A 24,818-nucleotide genomic window follows, 5' to 3' on the forward strand; every position below is an offset into this window, starting at 1 on the left:
ATTCGAGTCATTCTGACCGCCAGGCTCCAGACAGAACAGAGCTCACATAGAACAGACAGGGCTCACCTTCTCGTGTTAAGACCTTCTCCGACACTGGCATAGACTAGTTGGGCCTAATGGCCTGTTACTGTGCTGTTAATTTTATGCAATGTAATTCTATGTAACTCCTCACTTGGCAGGACAGAGCCTGGTTTAGGGAATACTACAGCCAGCCTACTTCAAAATGCAGTCACATTTAATTTTCTGGATATATGATAATGGATGTCTGTGTAAACTCATCCAAATCGGATACCCATTTAATAGATTTATACTGGTCAAACTCTAAATAACTGAAACCTTTCCACAGACTTTGGCCTGAGAGCAAAGACAATTTAGAATAGGTGAGCAGGTGAACTGCATTAACAAACTGCACATGCTCCAAATGTTTAGCCACAAATGTTTTTTTTTAGTAACTTGTTCTCCGGATGTGCGGAACACCAGCAAGGCTGCATCTTTATTGCCCATCCTTAGTTGCCCTGTGGCGGCGGTGGACTTTCTCCTTGACCACTGCAGTCTTTGAGATGATGATGCTCCTACAATGACTACTACAACCACTGCACGCAGCGGGTTTTAAATTTTTTTATTAATGGCCCAGAACATCGGGTCTCCACGGGTGAGTACGCACGGGGTACTCACCCGTAGGCCCAATGGAAGTGCCGGTTTCCTGCATGCACTGCACATGCGCGGGAAACCGGCACTTCCGTTCCCCTGAAAGGGGTTCAGAGTTTGAACGCGTGCGCGGGAGAGGCTGCGCATGCGCATCGAACTTACGTTTTTTTTGCAGGTTTTCCCGGGAGGGTAAGTCTCCAGAAGTTACACATATAAAAAGCAGTCGCAAGGCCTGCTTTTTACAAGGTAAGTGGTGAATTAATTAAAATTAAAACATTTTTTCCACAGGTTTATCATTTTTAAATACTTTAAAGGTAAGTTTATTTTTAGCCCCGTTAGAAAATAAAATTATTTTTTTCAAAAATTTAAATTATTGTTTAAAATAGTTATTTCATGTAATTTATTGTTTATTTAAAAAAAAGTTTAAAAAAAAATTTATTTGAAGATTTAGTGATGTTTTAGAGCCCGTAGTATTTATAAGTTTTGACAGCCCTTCCTGTCAAACTTATGAATGAAACATTCCCTGCTCCGATTGGCTCCCCATGGCCCACGTGATCCCAGGGGATGTATTGAACTAACTGCGCCCCTGGGATACGCAAGCACTGCGTGCCGGCAGTTGGAGGAGGCCCAGGATCGGAATCCCACGGGGGCCCACAGCTCAACAGCCGGCGTGCAAGGTAAATGCAGGTCGGGGGATTACACCCGCGGGAAGCCTCCGACCCGAATTTCTGGGCCAATGTACTGACATAGCCTGATTATGCACAGGTGGGCAAACTTTAAACTGAAATGAAAAAAAATCAAAATCTGTGCATGCAGAGATAAACTTTCTACACTACTTTTCCTGTAACAACCAATGATAGTATTTAAGTTATTATAGAATGAAAGGTTTATTCTGTATAGAAATATTAGGCCCAATTAGCACAATACTTTCACCCATTAGTACCCAAGAACATATAGATGCTAGGTTTTATATCTGTGTTGTGAACAAAAAAAGGGTAAAAAAAAAATCAAGGCATTTCTTTTCCTTCTTCTGCTCGACTTTGCAGACAAAGCAAAACATGGGGAATTAATGGGTTTCAGAGGAAGGATGCAGTCAAGTTGCAAAGCACTGATTACCATTATGTGGCAAAGCACATAACTATTAGGGTAAAAGAGAAAATTAGGTGACACAAAACCAGTTAATATCAGAATCTGTAAGACCATATAAAGGATCCAGAAGGAGATCAGCCCTGAAAAAACAAAACTAATCTCAACTATACTAAACGTGGCTCATTAACTGGTTAAACTGTCAAAGTGCAATGTGCTATAGACAAACAGCTGTAACAGTTAAAGCTTACCTTTTGATCTGGTCTATTTGTGTCAACACAGCATTAACTACTCGAATGGCATCAGATGGCTCTGTGCCAGCCTTTGAAGCGTTCCTGGCTGCTGTCAAACTTTCAACCTGCAGTACGAGGGACACGGAGTGAATTGATAACCTTATTGTGAGCAGGTCATGATCTACACTGCATTTTTAAATCCAGCCTTCTGGACAACTAGCTTCTCTTTTCAAAAATAGAAGTTTGCTGGTCAAATTCCTCTAAATTATGTTTATTATTAAACGAGTAATGTTTCTTTGTCACTTAAAATAAAAAATTGAATGTGTTAAACAGATTAAATTAATTTTAATAATGCATTAATGGTTTCAAAGTCTGCGATAGAGGACCCCCCCCCAACGACAGCCAAAGAAAAACAGTGCCATCACTGCGGCATTTTTAAAAAGGAGTATACAGCAACAGAAGCAACACACAAGCAAACCAACTAACAGATATCTGATGGCAGAGACACAAAAATTTGATGATCCTTTTAGGTCCCTTCACAGACTCCCAAGGTCTGGGAATTCCAGTTTGAAAACTTATGACCTAGAATAATGAATACCCAAGATTGCTTACAAGGATTTGCTCAATTTGTATCGTTCCAGGTGATGCCAAACAGCAAAATCCAAGGATTAGCAAGACTAACACATGAAAATGGGAAGCAAAAAAGGCAATCAGTGCTTACTGTATATTAGACGGTGAAATCTTGGGACTCATCCTCCCCAATCACTAGTAATGTTTATTCCCGGGGTGGCAAAAAAAACCCAGGAAAAACTCTTCCTCCCCAACTCTATAAGGCAATGAAGCAAGCTCTAGCTCATGGTTATCCATGGCACATCACTTGACTTAATTAACTAACCACCTCCTCCCCCATCCCCCAGTATGTCCAGATTTCCTTAGAAAATGATTATATACAGGAACATAGGAACAGGAGTAGGCCATTCAGCTCTTTGAGCCTGTTCCACCATTCTATTCGATTCGGATTGATCTGCATCTCAAATCCATTTACCCGCCTTTGCTCCATATCTTGATACCCTTACGCAACAAAAGTCTATCAATCTCAAAAATTTCAATAGACCCAGTATTTACAACACACTACCCCAAAAGACAATTTCTATTAATTGATCCTGCCCCAGATGTCAGCCTTCCAACTGCACTTTATCTCTCTCAGCTTTCAAAATCCTATCTGCCAAAAATATATCCATCAACCTCTTGAAATGTATAATCTCCCTCACTTGCACTGCCTCCCTGAGTAGGCTAGTCCATGTATTCATCACCCATTCCTGGCAGCGGGTTGGCAGCCCCTCACCCCCACCCCACCCAAGCGAAAGGTGAAAGTGGGCAGGTTGGGGTTGGGTTTTACATTTTTAAAACTTTCACTTCCCCCCATGCCTCCAACCCACCCATTCTAACCTGTGAAAATGCTGGCCTACATCTTTTCTTGTCTAAACGTTAATCCCTGTCCCCTGGTCCTTGTTTTGATATTGAACACTGCTTGGGGATCCAGTTTCCTTTAGGATCTTAAATACTTCAGTGAACTCACCTCTAAGCCACCTTTTTTTCCTATGAATACCTCCCCAATATCCACAGCACAGATGCATAATCCCATTTATCTGCCCTATTTTGTACTTCCTCACTCCCTCCAAGACCAGGATCTCCTTGTGGTGCAGGATGTGTTTTTTTTATGCACAATGTAAGCTCAAGGAGTTCACCCTCACCTCCAAGGTTTTGCTTCAACAGCAGACCTTTGTGTACAAAGATGTTAATGATGCCCAATTTGCAGACTAATGCACTTTCTGGTTGGACAAGTGGATTTAGCATCTTTAAAGCTCAATTGTAGCCATTAACTCGTTGATTGACAAAAAAAAAAGGAAAAATTTGCTGATAGCTTGGTTCGGTTGGTTGCACGATCAATCTTACTGAGGTAGTCGTGGGTTCAACCCACACTATGGACTGGGAACTTAATCTAGGCCGATACTCCAGTGCAGTACTGAGGGAGTACAAAGGTACCATCTTTCGGATGAGATATTAAAGTCAGGCCTCGGCTGCCTATACAGACCCTATGGCACTATTCGAAGAAGAGCAGGGGAGTTTCTCCATGTTCATCCCTCAATCAACACCACCAAAAACAGAGTAACTAGTCATTTATCGCATTGCTGTTTGCAGGATCTTGCTGTGCATAAATTGGCTGCTGTGCTTGCCTACGTAACAGTGACTGCACTTCAAAAGCAGTGGTCACTGGCTGCAAAGTCTTTGGGATGTCCTGAGGATGTGGAAGGTTCTACATAAATGCGCATTCTTTTTTTCTTATCCAACTATTAACAGTACAATGCACTAAAATAAATTTTAAACTAATGCAGCTGATAAAACATGGAATTTAGCAAAAAACTTCTCTACCAATTTTCTGCCACTTAGTATAACAGTACAAAGCAATCCAGTGACATCTAGTGGCAGATAACCATGTTTGAGCTGAATTTCTATAAATAAGTCTTGCATAGATTCACGGATTTTACAGCACATTCGACACTATGCTGGTGTTTATGCTCCACACGAGCCTCCTCTCACCTTACTTCATCTCATAAAATAAAATAATTTGAAAAAGATCTATCACAAGCTACTCTGAGCTTGTCTCAGTGGTGCCACTTTTAGATTTTCTTTAGGACAGAATGCATTGTCTTACCTCATCAATTAAAACGAATACAAGGGATTCGGTGTCCGTAATTAAGTCCCGAATGGTTTGAAACATCTTTGTAACAAGTTTTCCACTCTGTTTAATAAGATATTTTAAAATTAAAGTTGTTAGTATTAACACACCTCACTGTTGCTCTAAAGTTAGCCAAGATTCTCCAGAAAAAAAAAAGTTCTAACATAGCGGTGACACAAAACATGTGCAAGATTTTTATGCCTTTTTCCCCATTTCTGTTACACAAATTGGTAACCATGGTGAACTGGTACCTGCCAATCTGATCTGTTTACCATTCCAAAGGTTTGCCTGAGTGACCTTGCATTCAGTCATTACTAAAAACAGATAGTGGTTTAATAACACCACACTTTCTAGATAAATACGACTAGTTTACTTCGAATCAACTCTTATGCAACACAAATGTATGTGTTGACCGTTGCAGAGAATATTGAAGAAAAATTAAACATCAATATTACCCAAAAATCATAACGTAGGCTGTAGGCACAAGAGGTTTAGGAAATGTTAGTTAATAATTATATTAAATAATCAGCTATTTGTGCTTGAGAAGATCATCAATATTTAACAATAATATGATTGTATGAGAATAAGTTATTAAAAAAAAAAATTCTGGCTTGAAAAGGTAAAGCTTTAAAGATTACAAAATGTTGTCACAAGAAAATAATCTAAATGGTGTGAAAATGTATGGGGAGATTTACCTCAGAAAACCATTTAGAGAAGAGGCTGTGGCTGTTTATTTCTATTAGCTGTCCATACCGGTACCTGAAACACATACAGTTGCAATAACACATTCTCTTAAATTTTATTTTAAAAAGTCTTCAAGTTAATTGGCAATCGAATCCTCACAGCAATTAATGACCAGTAAATACTTCCATCAATATAAAGAGAAGTGATCTGGGAACTGCTCGGTTCTCTGAATTGTGGCTATTTTGTGTGTTCCCAGCTACAAAATAATTTCACATTCGGACATAAAAGTGACACAATAAAAAGTCTGACACTAGGTTACAATCAATGATTGATGTCACGAGAGAGCAGAGGTTAAAGCACGATAAAAGCTATAGTCACTGAACACACCCACAGTCACACCGTGCAAATTCTCAAGCCACCACTGCTGCTACCCCATCTAAGATGCCACAGGCTTAATACTGGAGTGAAGGACAGAGCTGAATAACCGTGTTGCTACACTGAAAGTTTGAGGTCAAATACACATTGGAATCCAAATTTAACAAATCTAAAAGTTACGAGGCTGACCAAAAACAGTTGTCACTTTGTGTTGTGCGCGAGATATACATTTATAAATACATTAATAATCCTGAGAACATGACTTTCATCCCATCATGCTGGGGTGTATTCAAACTCATTCCAGAGATGAAATTTTAGAACTTGTATGCTAACCCACTATCACGCAGACCCCTTATTTGGGAAATAGTTGAATTAATCAAAATGTTAGGGTTCTACAATATTATCCACATATTGTGCAACAATATTTTGGGTGCCAACTCCTCTTTCCCTTCCCCTCTCCCATAATGTCCATGAAAATAGCCATCAATTAAGTAAGGGCCAGTCACCTGCTTTACTTCCAGCAAAGAATATATATATATTTTTTTTAATTGTGAGCAATTAACAATGCAGAACACTACAAACTTCTCAAAATATGCTTCGTTCAATATAACATTAGTTTTGTGGAGCTCACCGGTGAGAAAATCGAATGGTGAGTTTTTGAGCCAGTGCTTTACACAAAGATGTTTTACCAGTTCCTGGGGGACCTGCGTTAAGAAGAGAAGACAAAGAAGTTTCAACATTTATGTTATGATTATTATTGAGTTATGATCTGGAATGCACTGCCTGAAAGGGCGGTGGAAGCAGATTCAATAGTAACTTTCAAAAAGGGATTGGATAAATACTTTAAAAGAAACAAAGTGTAGGACTATGGGGAGAGAGCAGGGAGAGTGGGACTCATTGGATAGTTCTTTCAAAGAGCTGGCATAGGCATGATGGGCCGAATGGTTTCCCATGCTGTATGATTCTATTTGGGCAACTGGGCCTCGGCTGACTTTTCCCACCTCCCTCGCAGCTGGGCTGTGTCCACACAGGCACCCGCAGTAGCCCCTCCCATATTGCTAAATGAACCATTCTTCACGCCAGCATAGACACGGCCTTCGAAGGTCCATCAGCTATGGTATCACAATGAAGCACAATCTATTCCTCAACCAATGTCCATACACATGCACTTTACAGTGGGAGACGCTCGGCAGCAATGACCAGCAGGAATTCAGCCCGAATGCTGAAGTAATTTTTTTTAAGCTGGTTTTTTATACACTGTGTTTTATGCAATGCTTTAACACACTATGCCTAACTCCCTTGGCCCGAGTCCCAATAAGTAAAGAGCACATTTGAATTGGTTATTCACCTCAAAGCACTCCATCATTTGCTCCTTAAATTTGAGAGACAGTCTTTCTCTATTATTCAAAGCCCTACTGTTCCACTGGAAGAGTCACTTGCTGTATCAGTCACGTGAACCTCAGACTGTATCTATGCAGATAGTTCTAGCAGGTACTCTGCTTAGACGCTGGAATACAGTACTGTATAGACACTCAGAGTACCGCAATGACTTTGCATCTTACAACATTTCACAATACTTTTCAAAAGCAATTACCTAAGAGAATATTCTACTAGTCAATTGGAATGCTGCTTGTGCACGAGATTTAGAGCGGTAAGTAGTAGGGTAAATAAGATACAAGACAGAGAGTTGCTCTACAAATTACTCATAGGTCTTGATCTATGTGACATTGTAATCCTTTGATTTGTCATTCTCAGCTATCTAACTTACTGTGCAAATTACGTTTCCCTCCAATTTTCTCCCCTCCTGTCTTGTATCATTGACTCCTGACGATTTCCATGGTGCAGGCCACCCTCTGGTTCCACATCCAAGTGGCCATTCTTCACGTGTGATCCTAGGCAGAATGCCTGCATGCTATTCAACCACAGAGGGCATCACAATACCTTCCCCAGATATCTAACTATGCACATTTTCCAATAGGAATCACTGAAAAAAGATCAGATGCGAGAACCCTGGCCGATTTTTCTCCTTCCTAACCCAGAGGGCCGATAGGAAAATAGGATGATGGTATAGGAGTAGACCATTCAGCCCCTCAAGTCTATTCCGCCATTCAATTGGCTCATGGCTGATCTGTACCTGATGAAATACTTCTCCAAACATTGGATATGCATCAAATTAAACTTGGTAGTATGCATTACAACTTGTACATACTGCAATAATTGCTGTAGTATTATGCAATAGTACAAAGATCCATCTCTTTAACCATGAATTTCACCTTGTCATGCCACTGACCCATCAATAAACAGGTTCATGATGTTTGATCTTCTAACATGACTATAGAAGGTGCCCGTGTGGAGTCGTGAAGATTCCAAGTTTGGGCAGGACACACAACTTACATTTATATAGTGCATTTAACGTAGCAAAACATTTTGACAACGAGCCACAGGAGGAGTTATCTGGACAGATGGCCAAAAGCTTGGTCACAGGTAGGTTTTAAGGCGCTTCTTAAAGGAGGAGAGATAGGTAGAGAGACGGAGAGGTCTAGGGAGGAAATTCTAGAGCTTAGGGCCAAGGCAGCCGAAAGCACGGCCACCAATGGTGGAGCAATTAAAATCAGGGATGCGCAAGGGGCCAGAATTGGTGGAGCGCAGAGATCTCGAAGGCTTGTCGGTTTGGAGGAGGTTACAGAAATATGGAAGGGTGAGGCTATGGAGGGATTTGAAAACAAGGTTCAGGATTTTAAAATTGAGGCGCTGTTGGACATGGAGCCAGTGTATGTCAGCAAGCACAGGGGTGATGGATGAACAAGACTTGGAGCGAGTCAAGATGTGGGCAGCAGAGTTATGGATGAGTACAAGTTTATGGAGGGTGGAAGGTGGGAGGCCGGCCTGGAGAACATTGGGATAGTCGAGTCTCGAGGTAACAAAGGCATGGCTGAGAGTTTCAGCAGCAGATGAGCCGAGCCGAGTCAGGCGATGTTACGGAGGTGGATGTGGTCGGAAGCTCATATTGGGGTCAAAAACACCAAGGTTGCAAATGGTCTAGTTCAGCTTCAATTACTTGCCAGGGATGGAAACGGTGGCCAGGGAATGGAGTTTGTGGTGGGGACCAAAGACAATGGTTTCAGTCTGCCCAATATTTAGTTGGAGGAAATTTCTGCTCATCCAATATTGGATGTCGGACAAGCAGTGTGACAGATCAGAGACAGTGGAGGGGAGGTAGAGCAGAGTGTCCTCAGCATACATGTGGAATCTGATGTTGTGTTTTCATATGATATCGCTGAGGGTATCATGTAGATGAGAAATAGAAGGGGGCCAAGGATAGATCTTCCTAAATGGGTAATGAGAGCTGGAGGGATTCGAGACCTATAACAGCGAATGCCTAGACATGCAGGGCTGGTCCCTAGATACATGGCTGGTACCAATATTAGCAGGAGATAAAACAAGATGAATGGGCTGGAACAGCACAAGAACACAAAAGGGATTGGTATTGATTGCAAAGAGCCAAGACTGACCGTGGAGTAACACCACTCGATTCCAGGTAATCAGATTGCTATCAACTTCTCGGTCAGAAAACAGCAAGGTGGTTGAGACGTAGTCAAGTAACTGTAAGAAATAAAGATATAAATTTAAAGGTTATCACTTACCGGAATATCAAAATAAAATGTATTCAAAATATATCAAAGTGCAGAAATTCAGTAAGATTAAAAATCTATTGATCTCAGCCTTGAACATACTCAACAACTGAGCATCCACAGCCCTCTGGGGCAGAGAATTCCAAAGATTCACAACCCTCTGAGTGAAGAAATTCCTCCTCATCTCAATCTTAAATGGCTGTCCCCTTATCCTGAGGCTATGCCCCCTAGTTCTAGACTCTCAGCATCTACCTTGTCAGTCCCCCTCAGAATCTTATGTTTCAATGAGATCACCTCTCATTCTTCTAAACTGCAGAGAGTTTAGGCCCAATCTACTCAATCTCTCATCATAGGACAGCCCTCTCACCCCAGGAATCAATCTAGTGAACCTTTGTTGCACTGCCTCTGAGGCAAGTATATCTTTCCTTACGATAAGGAGACCAAAACTGTGCACAGTACTCCAGGTGTGGTCTCACCAAGGCCCTGTGCAATCATAGTAAGACTTACCCTTAAGAGTTGGGATTAATATTGTGGAGAATGTTTGAGAGCAAAAGGATCTAGGGGTATAGATTCACAAATCATTAAAAGTAGCAGCGCAGGTTAAAAAAAGCCATAAAAGTGTAAATAAAGCACTGGGATTTATTTCTAGGGAAATAGAAATCAAAAGCATAGAAGTTATGTTAAACCTGTATAGAACCTTGTCTGATTGTCTCATGATTTGAGACAGTGGGATGGCAATATGGCATTACTGTATATATGCTTTTAAGTGATTGCTGTTGTTGTAAAAGTTGTTGTTAAAGGAAAATTTGCCCACAGACAAAAGGGTTGCGCTCAAAGGAGTTCGTGGCCCACTCAGTACAAAACAAAATTAGAGGGAACATTGCCTACAACTCTCCTATGCCCCCCTTTAAGATCCTCCCGAAAACCCACTTCTTTGACCAAGCTGTTGGCCGCAATGTTCCCTCAAATTTTTATTTTAGGTACACAGTCCCTTTAAATTTGTTCCGCGGCTGCGCATGCGCGGTATCTTTTCCAGCGTTACAGCTGGTGAGCGGCCTGCGCGAGACCTTCCGATCGCTGCGTGGCCATGCGGCTTAAGGGGAATGTTTATTGGCCGCCCCTCTTAAATCTCTCCTTTGGCTCGAAGCGCCTTGGGCCGGTTTTCTACATTAAAGGCGCTATATGTGCAAGTTGTTGTATAGAATTTGGGATGACCACACCCCTTGTGTTTATCTGGAATTTGGGATAAATCAAATTTCTATTAGTCAGCAACCAACAACCAATTTTCAATCTGAATACAGTCTGAGGGTACAGTACATGCTTCTGTACGAGTAAAACCTTAAAACACCGATAACTGGCTGGGGGTTATTACATAAAAAAGGGGAAGAGAATATAAAAAAGGAAAATTCTGACACTAATTCCCCTCAATGCATTTGACAGTGTGCATTCTAAATACAATTCCTTCTGCAACTTAGATACTGCTATAGAAACTTTTATTTATTGAAAACCGAGTTGGCACCACTATTTGGAAAACAGAATATTTTGTAAGGGACCATTCTGTGATGGCACTGAAGAATCAAATACATTTTTAAAGAAGCTGTGGTACATTGATACAGACATGAAAAGCTGATTTAGAAAAAGCTAATCAGGAGACAGGTCCATGTTAAATTATTAAACTACTTTCAGTTATGTCAACAAATCTTGATAGGTTAAATATTCCTTAACACAAATGTAGTGCAGACCTATAGCAAAAAACAATTAGCCAGAAGCATTTCAAGCAGTTTTTCCATTATAGCCAGGGTATTATTGCAACTTTTGAAGGCACTTACTTGTGATTTAACCTCGCTATCATATACCAAGCTCTCCCAGAGACCATGGAATTCACCTACAAAGAGGGGATTAAAAACTATACTTAGTGAAGGACGTAAAGTGCATTAAATTTCAAGTATGGTAAGAATTTTAGCTCACAAGAGCTGAAAACGTGCAGTTCTTTTTCTACAATAATTCCCATTTTTAATAGAAAATTCAGTCTACACATTCTTAAAGACAATACAGGAAACTTTGGTTTATCTAGAGGTTATATGTCTGGAATACTCGATCTAACAGCAAAAATCAGGAGCCGTTTTCTATATGTTTTTTTTAGTTCTTGTTGCTTTTTTCCCCCCCAGTCAAGCACTGCAAGGTCTGTAGCTATAGCAACAGCTTCAGCTACAGGCGCTTGCAGCTGCAGCCGACTGTTTTGAAGCTGTTGCTAAGCAACAGGGTTTGTTGATTCACACGGAGCTTCTCAGTTCCGTATGTTTAAACATTAACTCTGGTATGTCCGGCACTTTTGATGTTACGGCACCAGCTCGGTCCCGTCAGTGCCGGATATCAGAAAGTTTCCTGTAAATAGCCAGCTCACTATGATGGCTATGATTGTTATAACATACTATACAAATTAACATTGACCACGCATATTTAGCCAATATATGCCTGCCAACATAATAATGTACCATTAGATGCTAAAATGGTTTGTAAATTCAGTACTGTACATTATCCAACTATAAATAAGAGGATACAGTGGACATTTTGTAAAATGGATTGTGAAGGTTTATTGATGGTTGCAAAACAGCCGTTAACCCAAAGAGCACTAAAGGAGAGTTTGAACATATGTTGAAGTGCTTATTCCAAGGATTCTATGAATAAAGAAATGTTCTAATTCTGGTCGGTGCTGCAACTATCAGATGACTTTGTTATACTTGCTCTAGGAATGTGGGCAATTTTTGCCCAATCCAGTTGCCCTGAGAAAATGCTGGTGGGATAGTGACTTTAAAAAAAAATACAATTAAGTGGCTTGCTAGGGACATTTCAAAGTTTTAAAATGTATATATAGGGCCTACAGCCATAAATTGAGATACTACAGGTAGACTACCCTTTATCCGGACTTCCGAAAACCGAAACCCTCTAAAAACCGGTGGTTTTTTCGGTCAGCGTAAGTCGTGCGCACGACATGACCAGAGTGGCGCACGACTTACAGGCCTAGCCGGATAAGGGATAGTGTAGCATTTTTCCGCACTTCTGAAAACCGAAATCGCTCAGCGTAAGTGTACCAGCCTTTATCCGCACATCCGAAACCAGAAAACCTCTGAAAGCCGAAAGTGGCGCAAAGCATGACTTCTGAAAACCGAAATCGCTCAGCGTAAGTCGTGCGCACGACCCCGACCCCCGCGCCGAACCCCACCTCAGCCGACCCCCACCCTTTCGGATAAGGGATAGTGCATCCTTTATCCGCACTCCCGCAAACCAAATTACTCTGAAAACCGAAGTGTTTTCGCGCACCTTCCGAAATCTGAAATTTTCCTAAAACCGAAACACGGCTGGTCCCGAGGTTTTCGGATAAAGGATAGTCTACCTGTATTGTTAAGTCATACAGCACAGAAGGAAGCTATTCTACCCATTGTGCGTGTGCCGGCTCTTTGGTAGAGCTATCCAATTAATCCCACTTCCCTACTCTTTCCCTATAGCCCTGCAAATTTTTCCTCTTTAAGTATACATCAAATTCCCTTTTGAAAGTTACTATTGAATCTGCTTCCACCCTTTCAGGCAGTGCATTCCACAACCTTCTGACACAGAAGCGAGAGCGCTACCACTGAACCATAGCTGACATTGTAACATCTGATGAAAGGTCATAGACCTGAAATGTTAACTTCATTTCTCTCTCCACAGATGCTGCCTGACCCGCTGAACGTTTATATTTTGTATTTTATTTCAGATTTCCAGTGTACGTTCTAATTTCTAAGTTCCACGAAGAAACAGATCCATTACAAAACATGGTGGGCTGCTTTATTATTTACTGGGAATTGTTCAGCCTGGATCCCTTTAACGCAAACAAAAGAGAGTTGCTATCTGCTGGGATTGTCCCAGTCTGCTAGTGCACCCAGTTAACCAGCTTCACAGTACAGGAGCAGACTGTAATAGGGTTTTGTGGTACATACCGGCAGGTAGGAGCCAGTTGTTTGATGCTGGCATGTTCTCCTCTTCCCCCTCCAAAATCTCAGAGGATGGACCTTCCTCATTCAGACGAAATATATAAATTGAAAGATTGGCTTTTGTCAGCTCAACGGGCTGTGAGAGAGAATGAAGAGGATGGTTTAATAGCACCAAGCGTAATTGATGATTCTGAAAAATTACAAGTCTTGTAGTTTTTGGGTTCTGTATCCACTAGGTAGAAGTAACTGGGAAAAGTAAACCCATCTTTTAAAGGGCATTAGAGTGGAATGAAGAAAATCTTTTCTTTTTTAAATAAAAACCACCCATACAAAATTGGCATCATCCATTTTTCCCACACCGAGTTAACTTTAAACACATATACACAGAAGACCTCTAGAGGTAAAATTGATATTCCATTTGCAACACTGGTCATTAATTCACTTGCACTCATGCTTTATTCTTTTAGCTCATCTACAGAGCATGGATCAACTTCCACAAGTCTCTGCAAAATATTCTTTAGAAGTAACATTTTAAATTAGTTAACCATTGCTGTCCATTCAGAAATTTAAGTATTTATCAAATAATTATTAAAATGTTTATATTTTGTATTTTATGTTAAAATACTGTTGTGACAGACACCAACATTTAAAACATTTAAGTAGAGTGCTGAATTTTGTCATATAGCTCAACATCATGTGGCAGAAACAGGAGTGATTTTATGATACTACTAGACCAAGTTAAGGGAAATCAAATCACAGGAAGAGAAAGATTTAATAAAAAATATTGCATTTAATTTTTGCATATATATAGCAGTCAATATTACATACAAAATTGAAGTGGTAGGGTATATGTTTGCAGCGATTTATTTACTATACAATCAACTCACATGGGGAGATGCTTCTCTGCTTGTAGTGCCCAACACATTAAACCTCTGGTTCTTTTAATGGGTTGTATTTCAAACATGAAAACATAACGGCCACAACATTTTTGGTGGGCCACTGCACTGTCAGAACTGCGGTGGGATGAGACTTCCACTCGCCACTCTGTTCCGGCGCCTACTCCATCGCAAATCCCAGGCATGGGATCATTTACATTAGGCACCCTTTACTGGGCTCCCTGGGCCTTTGTCCAGCAAAGGTAGGGTTCGCGGTCAAGAATATCAGAACAGCACATTATGGCTGAAGATTTGAATCCTTTGTCAAAATATGCAGCAAATGTCTTTCTTTCCAGTTTCCTGCCGGCATTCAATCACATTGGGAAATGGCACTGTATTCCCCCCCCACCCTCCCACTTTATGTCTCTGTGCTACAAGTATGCATCATGCAGGCACACTTTACTTTGGCTTCCACAGAGGTGAAACTGGTGCGAATTCTGGTGGGGCTTGATCCTGCCACTGCCACTTCTCGCAACGACGTCAGAGGAATTTCAACGCCATTACTTGCAACATCATGGCTTGTGCCACAGACACAAAAGATAGACAAAAGCAAAATACTGCTGAAGCTGGAAATCTGAAATAAAACAGAAAACGCTGGAAATGCTCAGCAGGTCAGGCAGCCTCTGTGGAGAGAGAAACAGAGTTAACGTTTCAGGTCGATGGCCCTTCGTCAGAACTGGAAAAAGCTGGCGATGGAACAGGTTTTTAAGCAAGCGCAGGGGCAAAAAAGGGGGGAGGGGAGGAAAGAACAAAAGGGAAGGTCTGTGATAGGATGGCAGGCAGGAGAGATCAAGAGACATTAAGAGATGGTGCCAGGCAAAAGGAGATGGTAATGGGACAAGTTAAGAAACAAAAGATGACACTAGATGAAGTGTAAATCATATGGGTAAAAACAATCTATTTAATATCTACAATCTGTCCCATTGACAGACCCCAGTTATACTGCCGGCTGCATTTTGTATTGAATTCAGCTACAGGAAACTTTTTTTAAAATCTGGCACCGACGGGGTGCCGTTTCATCAAAAATTCTGGATAACCGAAAGCTATAGTAAAAGGTACGGAGCTGAGAGCTCCGTATAAAGCAACAAACCCTGTTGCTTAGCAACAGGTTCAGAACAATGGCCACAAGTTCCAAGCATCTCTGTAGCTTAGCAACAGCTGCAGCCACACCCTTGCACAGCAACAGATCGAGGAAGGCAAGTAATAAAACTTACCTGAACCTACTCCTGAAGTTTGCCGGTTAACCAAGATTTCCGGTTATTTAGGTGCCGGTAAATCGAAAGTTTCCTGTACAAAGCAGTTAATGCTCACGTGCTTGAGCACATGGCTTTCCGACTCTAGGGGACTACCTCTTAACGTTGGGAGATTGTGGACAGGAGCAAACGCTTTCTCTCGATATCAAAAGGATTGGGAAAGTAAGTTTATAAAATCCAGAGGACTTTTTAAAAGCAGCTTTTCACCAAGCTGTAATTATACTGCACAAGCTCCGAGCAACGCGGTACCACCTACTCGCGTGGTCTCAGATCACTTGCAAGTCAATTATGCTCCCACTTTCACGCTGGTGTGCTTAACATCCAAAGTCACTGCACTGATGCAAAAGTGGCAAAATAACTGCTTGCTAACCTGGCTGCCAGCTGCTTCAGTACATCAATTCACATAGTTATACTGGCAGGTGTCAGCAAGCAGAGCATCATCTCGAATGGATAATAATGCAACAGAAAAAGAGAAAATGACATTCAAATTGTAGTGCAAGCCTATTTTCTTTATATGCTTGGCTGGGAAATAAAGAGAAGCACTTCTATCACGTTAAGTGACTCATCTCAGGTCACTCAATTCCAAAATATCATTTTTTGAATTCTTACAAAAGTTCCTGCCTAACAATTTTAATCTTTCCCTCTCTCGACCTCTTACCTGTCTCTCCTTAATTGTAAGATCTGTGTCTACGATGCTCACAGAGTTTACGTTCCTCGCCAGAAATTCGTCATCAAATTCCATCCAGGCATAATCTCCGAACACCACTCTGTGTCTGCTTAGCAGCTGCAGCACACTCTGCCTCACATCTTCTTGCTTCACAGTACTATAAAAACAGAACTAAACCATGTAAAATGGCTGCTGCAAATGTGTAATTTACTTGCTGCATTTTAAATTAAAAAGCAGCGTCATTTTATTTAAAGATTTCTGGCGTGTTTCATTTTTGATTTATTGCCAGGGACTTACTAATTGTGTTTGCATTTTCATAGACTGAAATGTAATTTCTACTTTCTGTAGTGTTAATCCCATCTAGTTCTACGTTTGCATATTTGTGTATTTGAATGTCGTATTTTTACTTGTACATTTTAATGTAATTAGTCGATCTCCTGTGGGGTTGCACACGATGAGTCAAGACCAAAAGTCGTCTTCAGATGAAGATTAAGCAGAGCAGGGCCTGCAGACATAATTCAGCCCCCATTTTATTAAAGTTATACATTCTGTCCTTATTTTTATATTTCAATTATAAATTCCTATTTACATTGTAAACTGCCTATTTAAACGTAGCGTGTTGTAATTACAGCCTTCTGCCAGTGGTGGCACTGCAGTGCTTCCACCAGAAGGAGGGCGCAATTACAGCGTGACAGGTTTACATAGGCCGTTTCCATTATGTGACGCAGGAATTTATAAATGGAAAATATTGACCGGAAGTGCACGCAGACATAAGATTTTTAATATATTGATATTTCTTAATTGAAAATTTCTACTTCAAAAGAAATGAGAGATTAAAACCTTGTTTCAAACAGTTCAGGAGTTATTTTGGAGCTTTATTATGTGATCAAAGGACTTAGTTTGATGCTCTGCTTGAATCATTATACAGTATTGCAATACACCGAGATACAAGGCACTGATAGCAAAAGTGGGAAAACAAGACAAAACCTACTGTCTTACCAGAAACAAGAATTTAATGTAGTGAACCATCAAAAACTGTTATAATTCTTTAGAAAATGTCCTTATAAAAGGGCAATTAACCCATTATAGACTCTGACATTCAATGTATATTTAGATATACATGGGGGGAGAAATTGGGTATGTAGCGCCACCTATTAGCGCCTAAAGAGGGCAGTCGGTGGCTGTAGCTCCACTGGCCGCACCTCCCGCGATATTCAGCGGGGGCGCTAATGGTGGCGTTAGCCTGTTGCGCTGCGCCGCCACCGATGACGTCATCGGTGTGCGCAGCACCCCATTAGCGCCCCGATCGCGATATTTGGTAGCCATTCGCTACCCGCGCCCGGTTCACGGGGCCTTGCTGTGCCGGCAGTGGCGCAAGTTAAGGTGGAGGTGCGGGGCGGCTGCTTTTTTCGGCGGCCGCCTGCCAGCACCTCTGTCCCCGACCTCCTGACCCCCCCCCCCCCCCGTGGCATTGCCGGCTGTTTCCCGAGAGCCCGGCACTTCTCCTCGGTGCCGGGCTCTTTTGCCAGCACTCACGATCGGGGATCGCGCTGTTGCAGGCCCCTCCCCCTTAACAATGGGAGGAAGGCCTGCAGTACCGCAGCGTGCCGTGCCGCAGCGTGTGGCGCTGCGATATTCAGTTTCAGCGCCCTAAGAGGGACGCAGAGCGCCTCGAGCCTCACCCCGTCTCCCTCTAGGGGCGCTGAAACTGAATTTCTGGCGATCGGTATTACTCCGAACGCTCCGCAAAAATCAGCGCCCAGGCGAACTTGGCGCCACTACCGAATTTCTAGGCCATGGTGTTTTAGTATTTGCTAAATTTTGTGTTTCATATTATTTCCTTGTAAATCATCATTAGTTTCTTTCATCTGCAAAACTCTCTGGTCTGTGTTTAACCTCCACCAATTGGAAGAGTTTTGGTAGTTTAGTATAGGACTACATTTAATCCAGTAAGCACACTACTGCAAGCAGTTATTGTTAATCCTCAGGGTACGTTCCTCTAATAAGGGCAGATTATTGGAATGGAACACCAGATCATAGAAAATATAATCAGTTTTCAGAAATTGCTGTTAAACCAGAAATAGAAAACAATGATATAAATCTGAAGCTGCAGCACTGGTCAATCACCATTCAATTGAGAACTTCTGACCTCAAAGAATTGGAGTTTACACTTTTTACTAAACTAAGGGTAGAATTTGAGATATAAAAGGCGGTGGGGGCTAGAAGCCAATGGTCAACATTTTGCATCATCCCACCAAGACAACAAGAACTTGCACTTATATAGCATCTTTAATGTAGCAAACGTCCCAAGGCACTTCACAGGAGTGTAATCAGACAAGAATTGACACCGAGCTGAAGGAGGAGACATTAGGACAGGTGAGAGGTAGACTTTAAAGAGGGTCTCAAAAAAAGGACAGAGGGGTGGAGAGGTTTAGGGAAAGAATTCAACAGTTTATGGTAAATGGCTGTTTTTCAGACTGGAGGATGGTAGACAGTGGTGTTCCCCAAGGGTCAGTGTTGGGGCCACTGCTTTTTTTGAGACCTGGTTATTGGAATAGAGTAGAATTTCTAAATTTGCCGATGACACCAAACTTGGTGTGGCAAACAGTGAGGGTGATACCAATCGACTGCAACAGGACATAAAAAGGCTAGCAGAATAGGCAAACAAGTGGCAGATGGAATTTAATACAGAGAAGTGTGAGGTGATGCATTTTGGCAGAAGGAACGGAGAGGCAATATACACTTAATGGCACAGTTTTAAAGGGTGTGCAGGGACAGAGGGACCTGGGAGTTAATGTGCATTGGTCCCTGAAGGTGGCAGGACATATTGAGAGAGTGGTTAGCAAAGCATATGGGATCTTGGGCTTCATAAATAGAGGTTGAGTACAAAGTAGAGCAGTTATGCTGAACATTTATAAAGCGCTGGTTAGGCCGCAACTGGAATATGGCGTCCAGTTCTGGTCACTACACTTTAAGAAGGATGTGAAGATCCTTGAGAGAGTGCAGAGGAAATTTACCAGAATGGTTCTGGGGATGGGGGGATCTTAGCTACAAGGACAGGTTGGAGAAGTTGGATTTGTTTTTATTAGAGCAAAGGAGGTTGAGGGGTGATTTGATAGAGGTGTACAAGATTATGACAGGTTTGGATAGGCTACACGGGGAAAGACTGTTCACACTAGTTGATGGTACAAGGACTAGGGGACACAGATTTAAGGTTTTGGGCAAGAGATACAGGGGGGATGTGAAGAAAACGTTTTTACGCGAGTGGTGAAGACCTGGAACTCGCTGCCGACGGAAATGGTGGAAGCGGCCACACTGAATGTTTTCAAGGCGAGACTGGATAGGCACTTGAGGGAAATAAACTTGCAGGGCTACGGGAATAGAGCGTGGGAATGGAACTAACTGGATTGCTCTACAGAGAGTCGGCATGGACTCGATGGGTCGAATGGCCTCCTTCTGTACCGTTATGACTCTACGGGGGAGAAATTCGGTATCATCCCGTATGGGGTGCAATTATCGGCCGGGCGCAAATTTTAGCACCTGGCGCTAATTATCGCCTCCGACTGCAAACTTGACTTTTATCGCCTCTAGAGATGATTGGAGTGCTAAATCAGAACACTTCGCTTAAGGCGCTAACGGTGAGGAGCGAGGCGTTACCTCAGAGCACTGGCGAAGCTCATGTGATGTCAGTCAGCAATGGAACACAGACACACTGGCGCCGGCCAGTTCTTAAAGGGGAGGGTCGATCTGGCTTTCCATCCACATCCTGCTCCTTGCAGCCTTGAATCTTGGCCTGGAGAGACCTGTACATCAAATCTGCTGGAAAGAACAATAGAGACCCCCAGGGAAAGAGCTCAGAGTGCAGCCCCCACAGTCTCTTCTAAATCGATGCAAGGAAGGTCAAGTCAAAATGAACCTGCAAAGTGCTGTTCAGTACCCTAAACTCCTTCACACAGCATTGAATCTCTCCAGAAGTCTCTCTCTCTCGCTGAATGCGTGGTGTAAAAATGTCGCTGACAAAAAAAGGTAGGAAGCGGTCACCTTTAAATAGCGCTCCCCCAGTCCCTTCCCGACTGCAAAACACTCACCTCAACCTGTCGTTGCTAGCGGCAGGCGGGAAGGCAGGGGGCGCCACTCAATATCCGGTCCGGGGCGCAACACGCTCGACTGACGTCACGATCTGCGGGCGCAGGAGATCGTGGCGGTAGTGTTTAGCGCTGCCGCAAAATGTCTGGTCAATTTCACGAGCAGCGCAAACATCGCCATGCCCGGGCGCTAGTTGCTAACGGGAGGCGCAAAGCAACCGAATTGTCCCCCCATGACTCTACAGCTGAAGGTGTGGCCGCAAATGATGGGATGAAGGAAGTGGGAGATGCACAAGAAGCTAGAGTGGTAGGAACACAGAGTTCTTGGAATGTTGTAGGGCTGGAGGTGGTTACGGAAATTGGAAGGGGCCAGGCCTTGGAGGAAATTGAACACGAGGAGCAGAATTTTAAAATGGAGGTGTTTGGGGACCAGGAGCCTCTGTAGGTCAGCGAGCACAGGGGTGATGGGTGAATGGGACTTGGAGCAAGTTAGCATTTGGGCAGAGTTTTGGATGAGCTTAAGTTTATGGAGGGTGCAAGGTGGGAGGCTGGCCAAGAGAGCATTGGAATAGTCGAGTCTGGAAGTAACAAAAGCATAGATGAGGGTTTCAGCAGTAGATGGGTTGAGGCAGGGGCGGTGACTGATGATGTTACAGAGGTGGAAGTAGGCGGTCTTGGTGATGGAGCGGACATAGGTTCAGATGCTCAGCTCAGGGATGTCGAGGTTACGAACAGTCTGGTTCCGCCTCAGACAGTGGCCAGGGAGGGGGATGGAATTGGTGGCTAGGGAACGGAGTTTGTGATGGGGACCGAAGACAATGGCTTCAGACTTACCAATATTTAACTGGAGGAAATTGTGGCTCATCCAGGACTGGATGTCAGACAAGCAGCCTGAGAACAGAGACAGTGGAGGGGTCGAGAGAGGTGGTGGTGAGGTAGAGCTGGGTGTTCTCAGCTTGCATGTGGAACCAGACGTCGTGTTTTTGGATGAAGTCACTGAGGGCAGCACGTAGATGAGAAATAAGAGGGGACCAAGGATAGATCCTTTGGTGACTCCAGAAAGAGCGTGGATTGGGCCAAAGCAGGAAAATTTACACAAGAAAATAATGATGAAGCTAAACTGTCTATATTTAGGTGAAGGTCGTGGAGATTCTCTGGCTAAGATTGGATAGGCATGAGGGGAACCAGGCAAAGGGAGTACAACTTAGCTGGACAATGGAGGGGAGCTGTTGGTGGAGGATGGTGTGGTCAACCGTGTCAAAGGCTGCAGGCAGGTCGACTCTTCAAGGTTTGGCAGAAAACACTGGCAACAGGAAAGCAGGCTACCTTATTGTGGCAGAAATCAAAACCGTGCCAGCTGCTTCCTGGCTTCAGTTCCTACTGCAGGCTTCGGTTACTGAACGATTCAATTTTAATTACTATTTCCCAGTCTCTGACTTTCATTTTCTGCTTCTTGTTCAGTTTTTCCAAATGTAAAATCTCAATTTTCACATATTTCCTCCCTGTAAATCCCCCTACACTACTCCTTGCCCAAATGGTGGATCAAATAGGCAATCCGATCCCAGACAGACATTCATCAAATCATAGACACATACAGCACAGGAGGCCGCCATTTGGCCCATCTATTCTGTGCCGGCTCTTTGAAAGAGCTATCCAATTAGTCCACTCCCCTGCTTTTTCCCCCATAGCTCTGCAATTCTTTTCCTTTTCAAGTATATATTCAATTCCCTTTTTAAAGTTACTACTGAATCTGCTTCCACCACCCTCATTCCAGATCATAACAACTCGCTGCGTTAAAAAATTCTAATTTCTCCCCTGGAATTTTTTTTAACCAATAATAATAAATCTGTATTCTTTAGTTACCGACCCTCCTTCCAGTGGAAACAGTTTCTTCCCATCTATTCTATCAAAATGCAATGATTTGTGCCTTGATATATTGTGTACAATTCTGGGCACCACACTTTAGGAAGGATGTAAAGGCCTTGGAGAGGGTACAGAGGAGGTTTACTAGGATAATACTAGGGATAAGGGACTTCAGTTATGTGGAGAGACTAGAAAAGCTCAGATTGTTCTCCTTAGAACAGAGAAGGGTAAGGGGAGACCTAATAGAGGTATTCAAAATTATGAGGGGTTTTGATAGAGCAAGTAGGGAGAAACTGTTTCCTCTGGCAAGTGGGCCAGTAACCAGAGGCATAAATTTAAAATAATTGGCAAAAATACTACAGGGGAAATGAGGAGATTTTTTTCACACATGGTTGTTAAGATCTGGAACGCACTACCAGTGGAATCAGATTCAATAGGAACTTTCAAAAGGCAAATGGACATGTACTTAAAGAGGATTCATTTGCAGGGTTATGGGGAGAAAGCTGGGGTGTGGGACTAAATTGTACAGCTCTTTCGAAGAGTCAACACAGGCAGGACAGGCCAAATAGCCTCCTTCTGTGCTGTATGGTTCTATGATTTTCCCCTTAACCGTCTACTCAACTACTAGAGAGGCTAAATTTTGCATTTACTTTGCCTTGTACTGTAATGTGTCTGAGATCAGGAACTCAACACCTGAAGGCACAAACCATTGCATTGTGCATTAGTGTGTTTGACCGAACACCACTATCCTCGCCTGTTGTCTTTTGCTTAAATCTGTTTTTTCCTTTGAGTAATTTTTCCATTTTGTTTTCCTTGTTTACTGTGGCATGAGAATGGTCAGAGAAACAAATGGATCATACTAGTATCAATATGCAACTAAAAAATAAATCGGTCCATTCTGAGCAGGATCAGCAGTCATTTTCAAGTAGCTTCTGACTCAAAGCTATTTCAATGGGTTCTGTTGCACGAAATAAAATGACTTACCTGTTCTGTTTTACACAGACTTCCACGTGTATTTGCATGGATTCGAAAGATGGTAACGCTTGCTTTAATTCTCCAGCTGCTGCATCCATTTATAGTTACTGATGAAACAGAAGTTTAAAAAAAAAAAAGAATTGGACAATCTAATCAATTGATGCTCATGACAGAAGCAAATTCCTACATTCATTTTCAGTGGCATCAATAATGGACCATGCGTTCAGGAAAATACAAGAGGTTACGTCCCATCTATACACATATGCAAAATTAATTTACATCTATTTAGAGTGTCATTTGAGAGAAGGATGTACACACACATAAAACAACAACAATTATGGATGTCCCCTTCACAGGTTCCAGTCACCTTTGAGCTGCACAGTACAATGTACAGGAGTGTCCAAGTATTTTAGACTTTGTAGGCTTGCTTAGATACATAGCAAGAAGTCTCAAGTCACAAATAAGTTTAAATCAATATTGCCATTAATTCATATACATCTCAAGCTATAAATACCAACAGAACTTAGGGTTTATCCACCAGTGAGGCAACAGTGCAAAATATAGTCCTTTCCAAACATTAGAGTATAAGAATTTAAACAGGACAAACCAGGAAGTAAGAAATACAAGGACAAAAAGAACTGAGTTGCCAGGGCTTTTAAGTCACACATCGTCCACGGGCTGTAAGCACCCCTAGCAACAGTTTGAAGATTTTACAATTATATTGATTACAACTCTTTGATTTATCTCGATACATTTGGAGTTACTGGCAGCTACACCCAAAGCGCTAGTTCTCCTGCTAACATAGCCCACGCAAGGATATTAGAATGACTTGCAGTTGTGAGGATGTATCTCGCAAACAAATCCCCACAAAGGTTGTATGGAGGCAGGGGGAATAGTGGCAGATTTGGGGGGGGGGGGGGGGGGGGGGAAAGGGGGAAGAAGGGGATTGGGGAGGAGGGGGGGGGGGAGAATAGTTGGGGTGGGGCAGCACTTGACAGCCAATGAAGTACTTTTGAAGTGTCATCACTTGTTGTAATGTAGGAAACCCAACAACTTTATAAATGCAAGTCTTTCTTTAAGACAGCAGAGAGAACTTTCTTGCTCTTCTCCAAATAGTGGGATCTTTTAGGTCCAGATGGCACCTCCGACAGTGCAGCACACCTTCAGTTCTGCCCTAGAGTCAGCCTAGATTTTTGTGCGCAAGTCTCTGGAGTGGGACTTGAACCCACAACCTTCTGACTCAGAGGCGAGAGTGCTATTAACTGAGCCACGGCTGACCCTTAGAGAAAGTAGCGGTCCCCCTCCTCTATCCGTACCACCACCGTCTCCTTGTCACTACCAGGACCCCCCTCCCCACACGCGCGATTTCAGGGCCGCTTCTTACTTACTCACTCACTCACAATTCCTTCCGCTCCCTCACTGCCACCGCCAGCAACTCAAATCTACCGCCCGACACGCCACAGGCTCAGGCCGCGCACGACGTCACACGGGCGGAGCATGGCGGGAGTGGGGGCAGGACAAATGCCCGATCGCCGTTCGCTATTGGCGAGAGCTTGCTCACTCAAATAATACCATTGGTTGGCCGCCACGTCAATTAACGTCGATCCCGCCTTCCTGCCCGTCAGCTCATCGCTGATTGGCTCGTGCTTCCTATCACTCTCTAACTTGCAG

At 42.7% G+C, this 24,818-nt stretch overlaps 1 protein-coding gene across 4 annotated transcripts in view; it reads right to left on the bottom strand.

The window, feature by feature from the left end:
* The window catches only part of trip13 (thyroid hormone receptor interactor 13), a 45,200-nt gene extending 20,406 nt beyond the window's left edge, over window positions 1-24,794 (bottom strand). The window contains exons 1-10 of one of the 4 annotated variants that reach the window (XM_085989088.1): window positions 24,548-24,794; window positions 23,157-23,254; window positions 16,216-16,381; window positions 13,376-13,505; window positions 11,228-11,283; window positions 9,279-9,369; window positions 6,398-6,470; window positions 5,403-5,466; window positions 4,684-4,770; window positions 1,986-2,092 (exon numbers count right to left, since the gene is read on the bottom strand). In XM_085989088.1, coding sequence (XP_085845214.1) covers window positions 1,986-2,092; window positions 4,684-4,770; window positions 5,403-5,466; window positions 6,398-6,470; window positions 9,279-9,369; window positions 11,228-11,283; window positions 13,376-13,505; window positions 16,216-16,381; window positions 23,157-23,245 — 863 coding nt within the window. In that variant the 5' untranslated portion in view covers window positions 23,246-23,254; window positions 24,548-24,794. Of the gene's footprint in view, window positions 1-1,985; window positions 2,093-4,683; window positions 4,771-5,402; window positions 5,467-6,397; window positions 6,471-9,278; window positions 9,370-11,227; window positions 11,284-13,375; window positions 13,506-16,215; window positions 16,382-23,156; window positions 23,255-24,535 lie in introns of all 4 variants that reach the window. The other 3 variants (XM_085989089.1, XM_085989087.1, XM_085989086.1) reach the window with 3 other exon arrangements.
* Window positions 24,795-24,818: the final 24 nt, after the last annotated feature.

The sequence above is a fragment of the Somniosus microcephalus genome, chromosome 5, assembly GCF_052327205.1.
Source record: "Somniosus microcephalus isolate GS21.2 chromosome 5, FLI_Smic_1.0, whole genome shotgun sequence".
Classification (NCBI taxonomy): domain Eukaryota; kingdom Metazoa; phylum Chordata; class Chondrichthyes; order Squaliformes; family Somniosidae; genus Somniosus; species Somniosus microcephalus.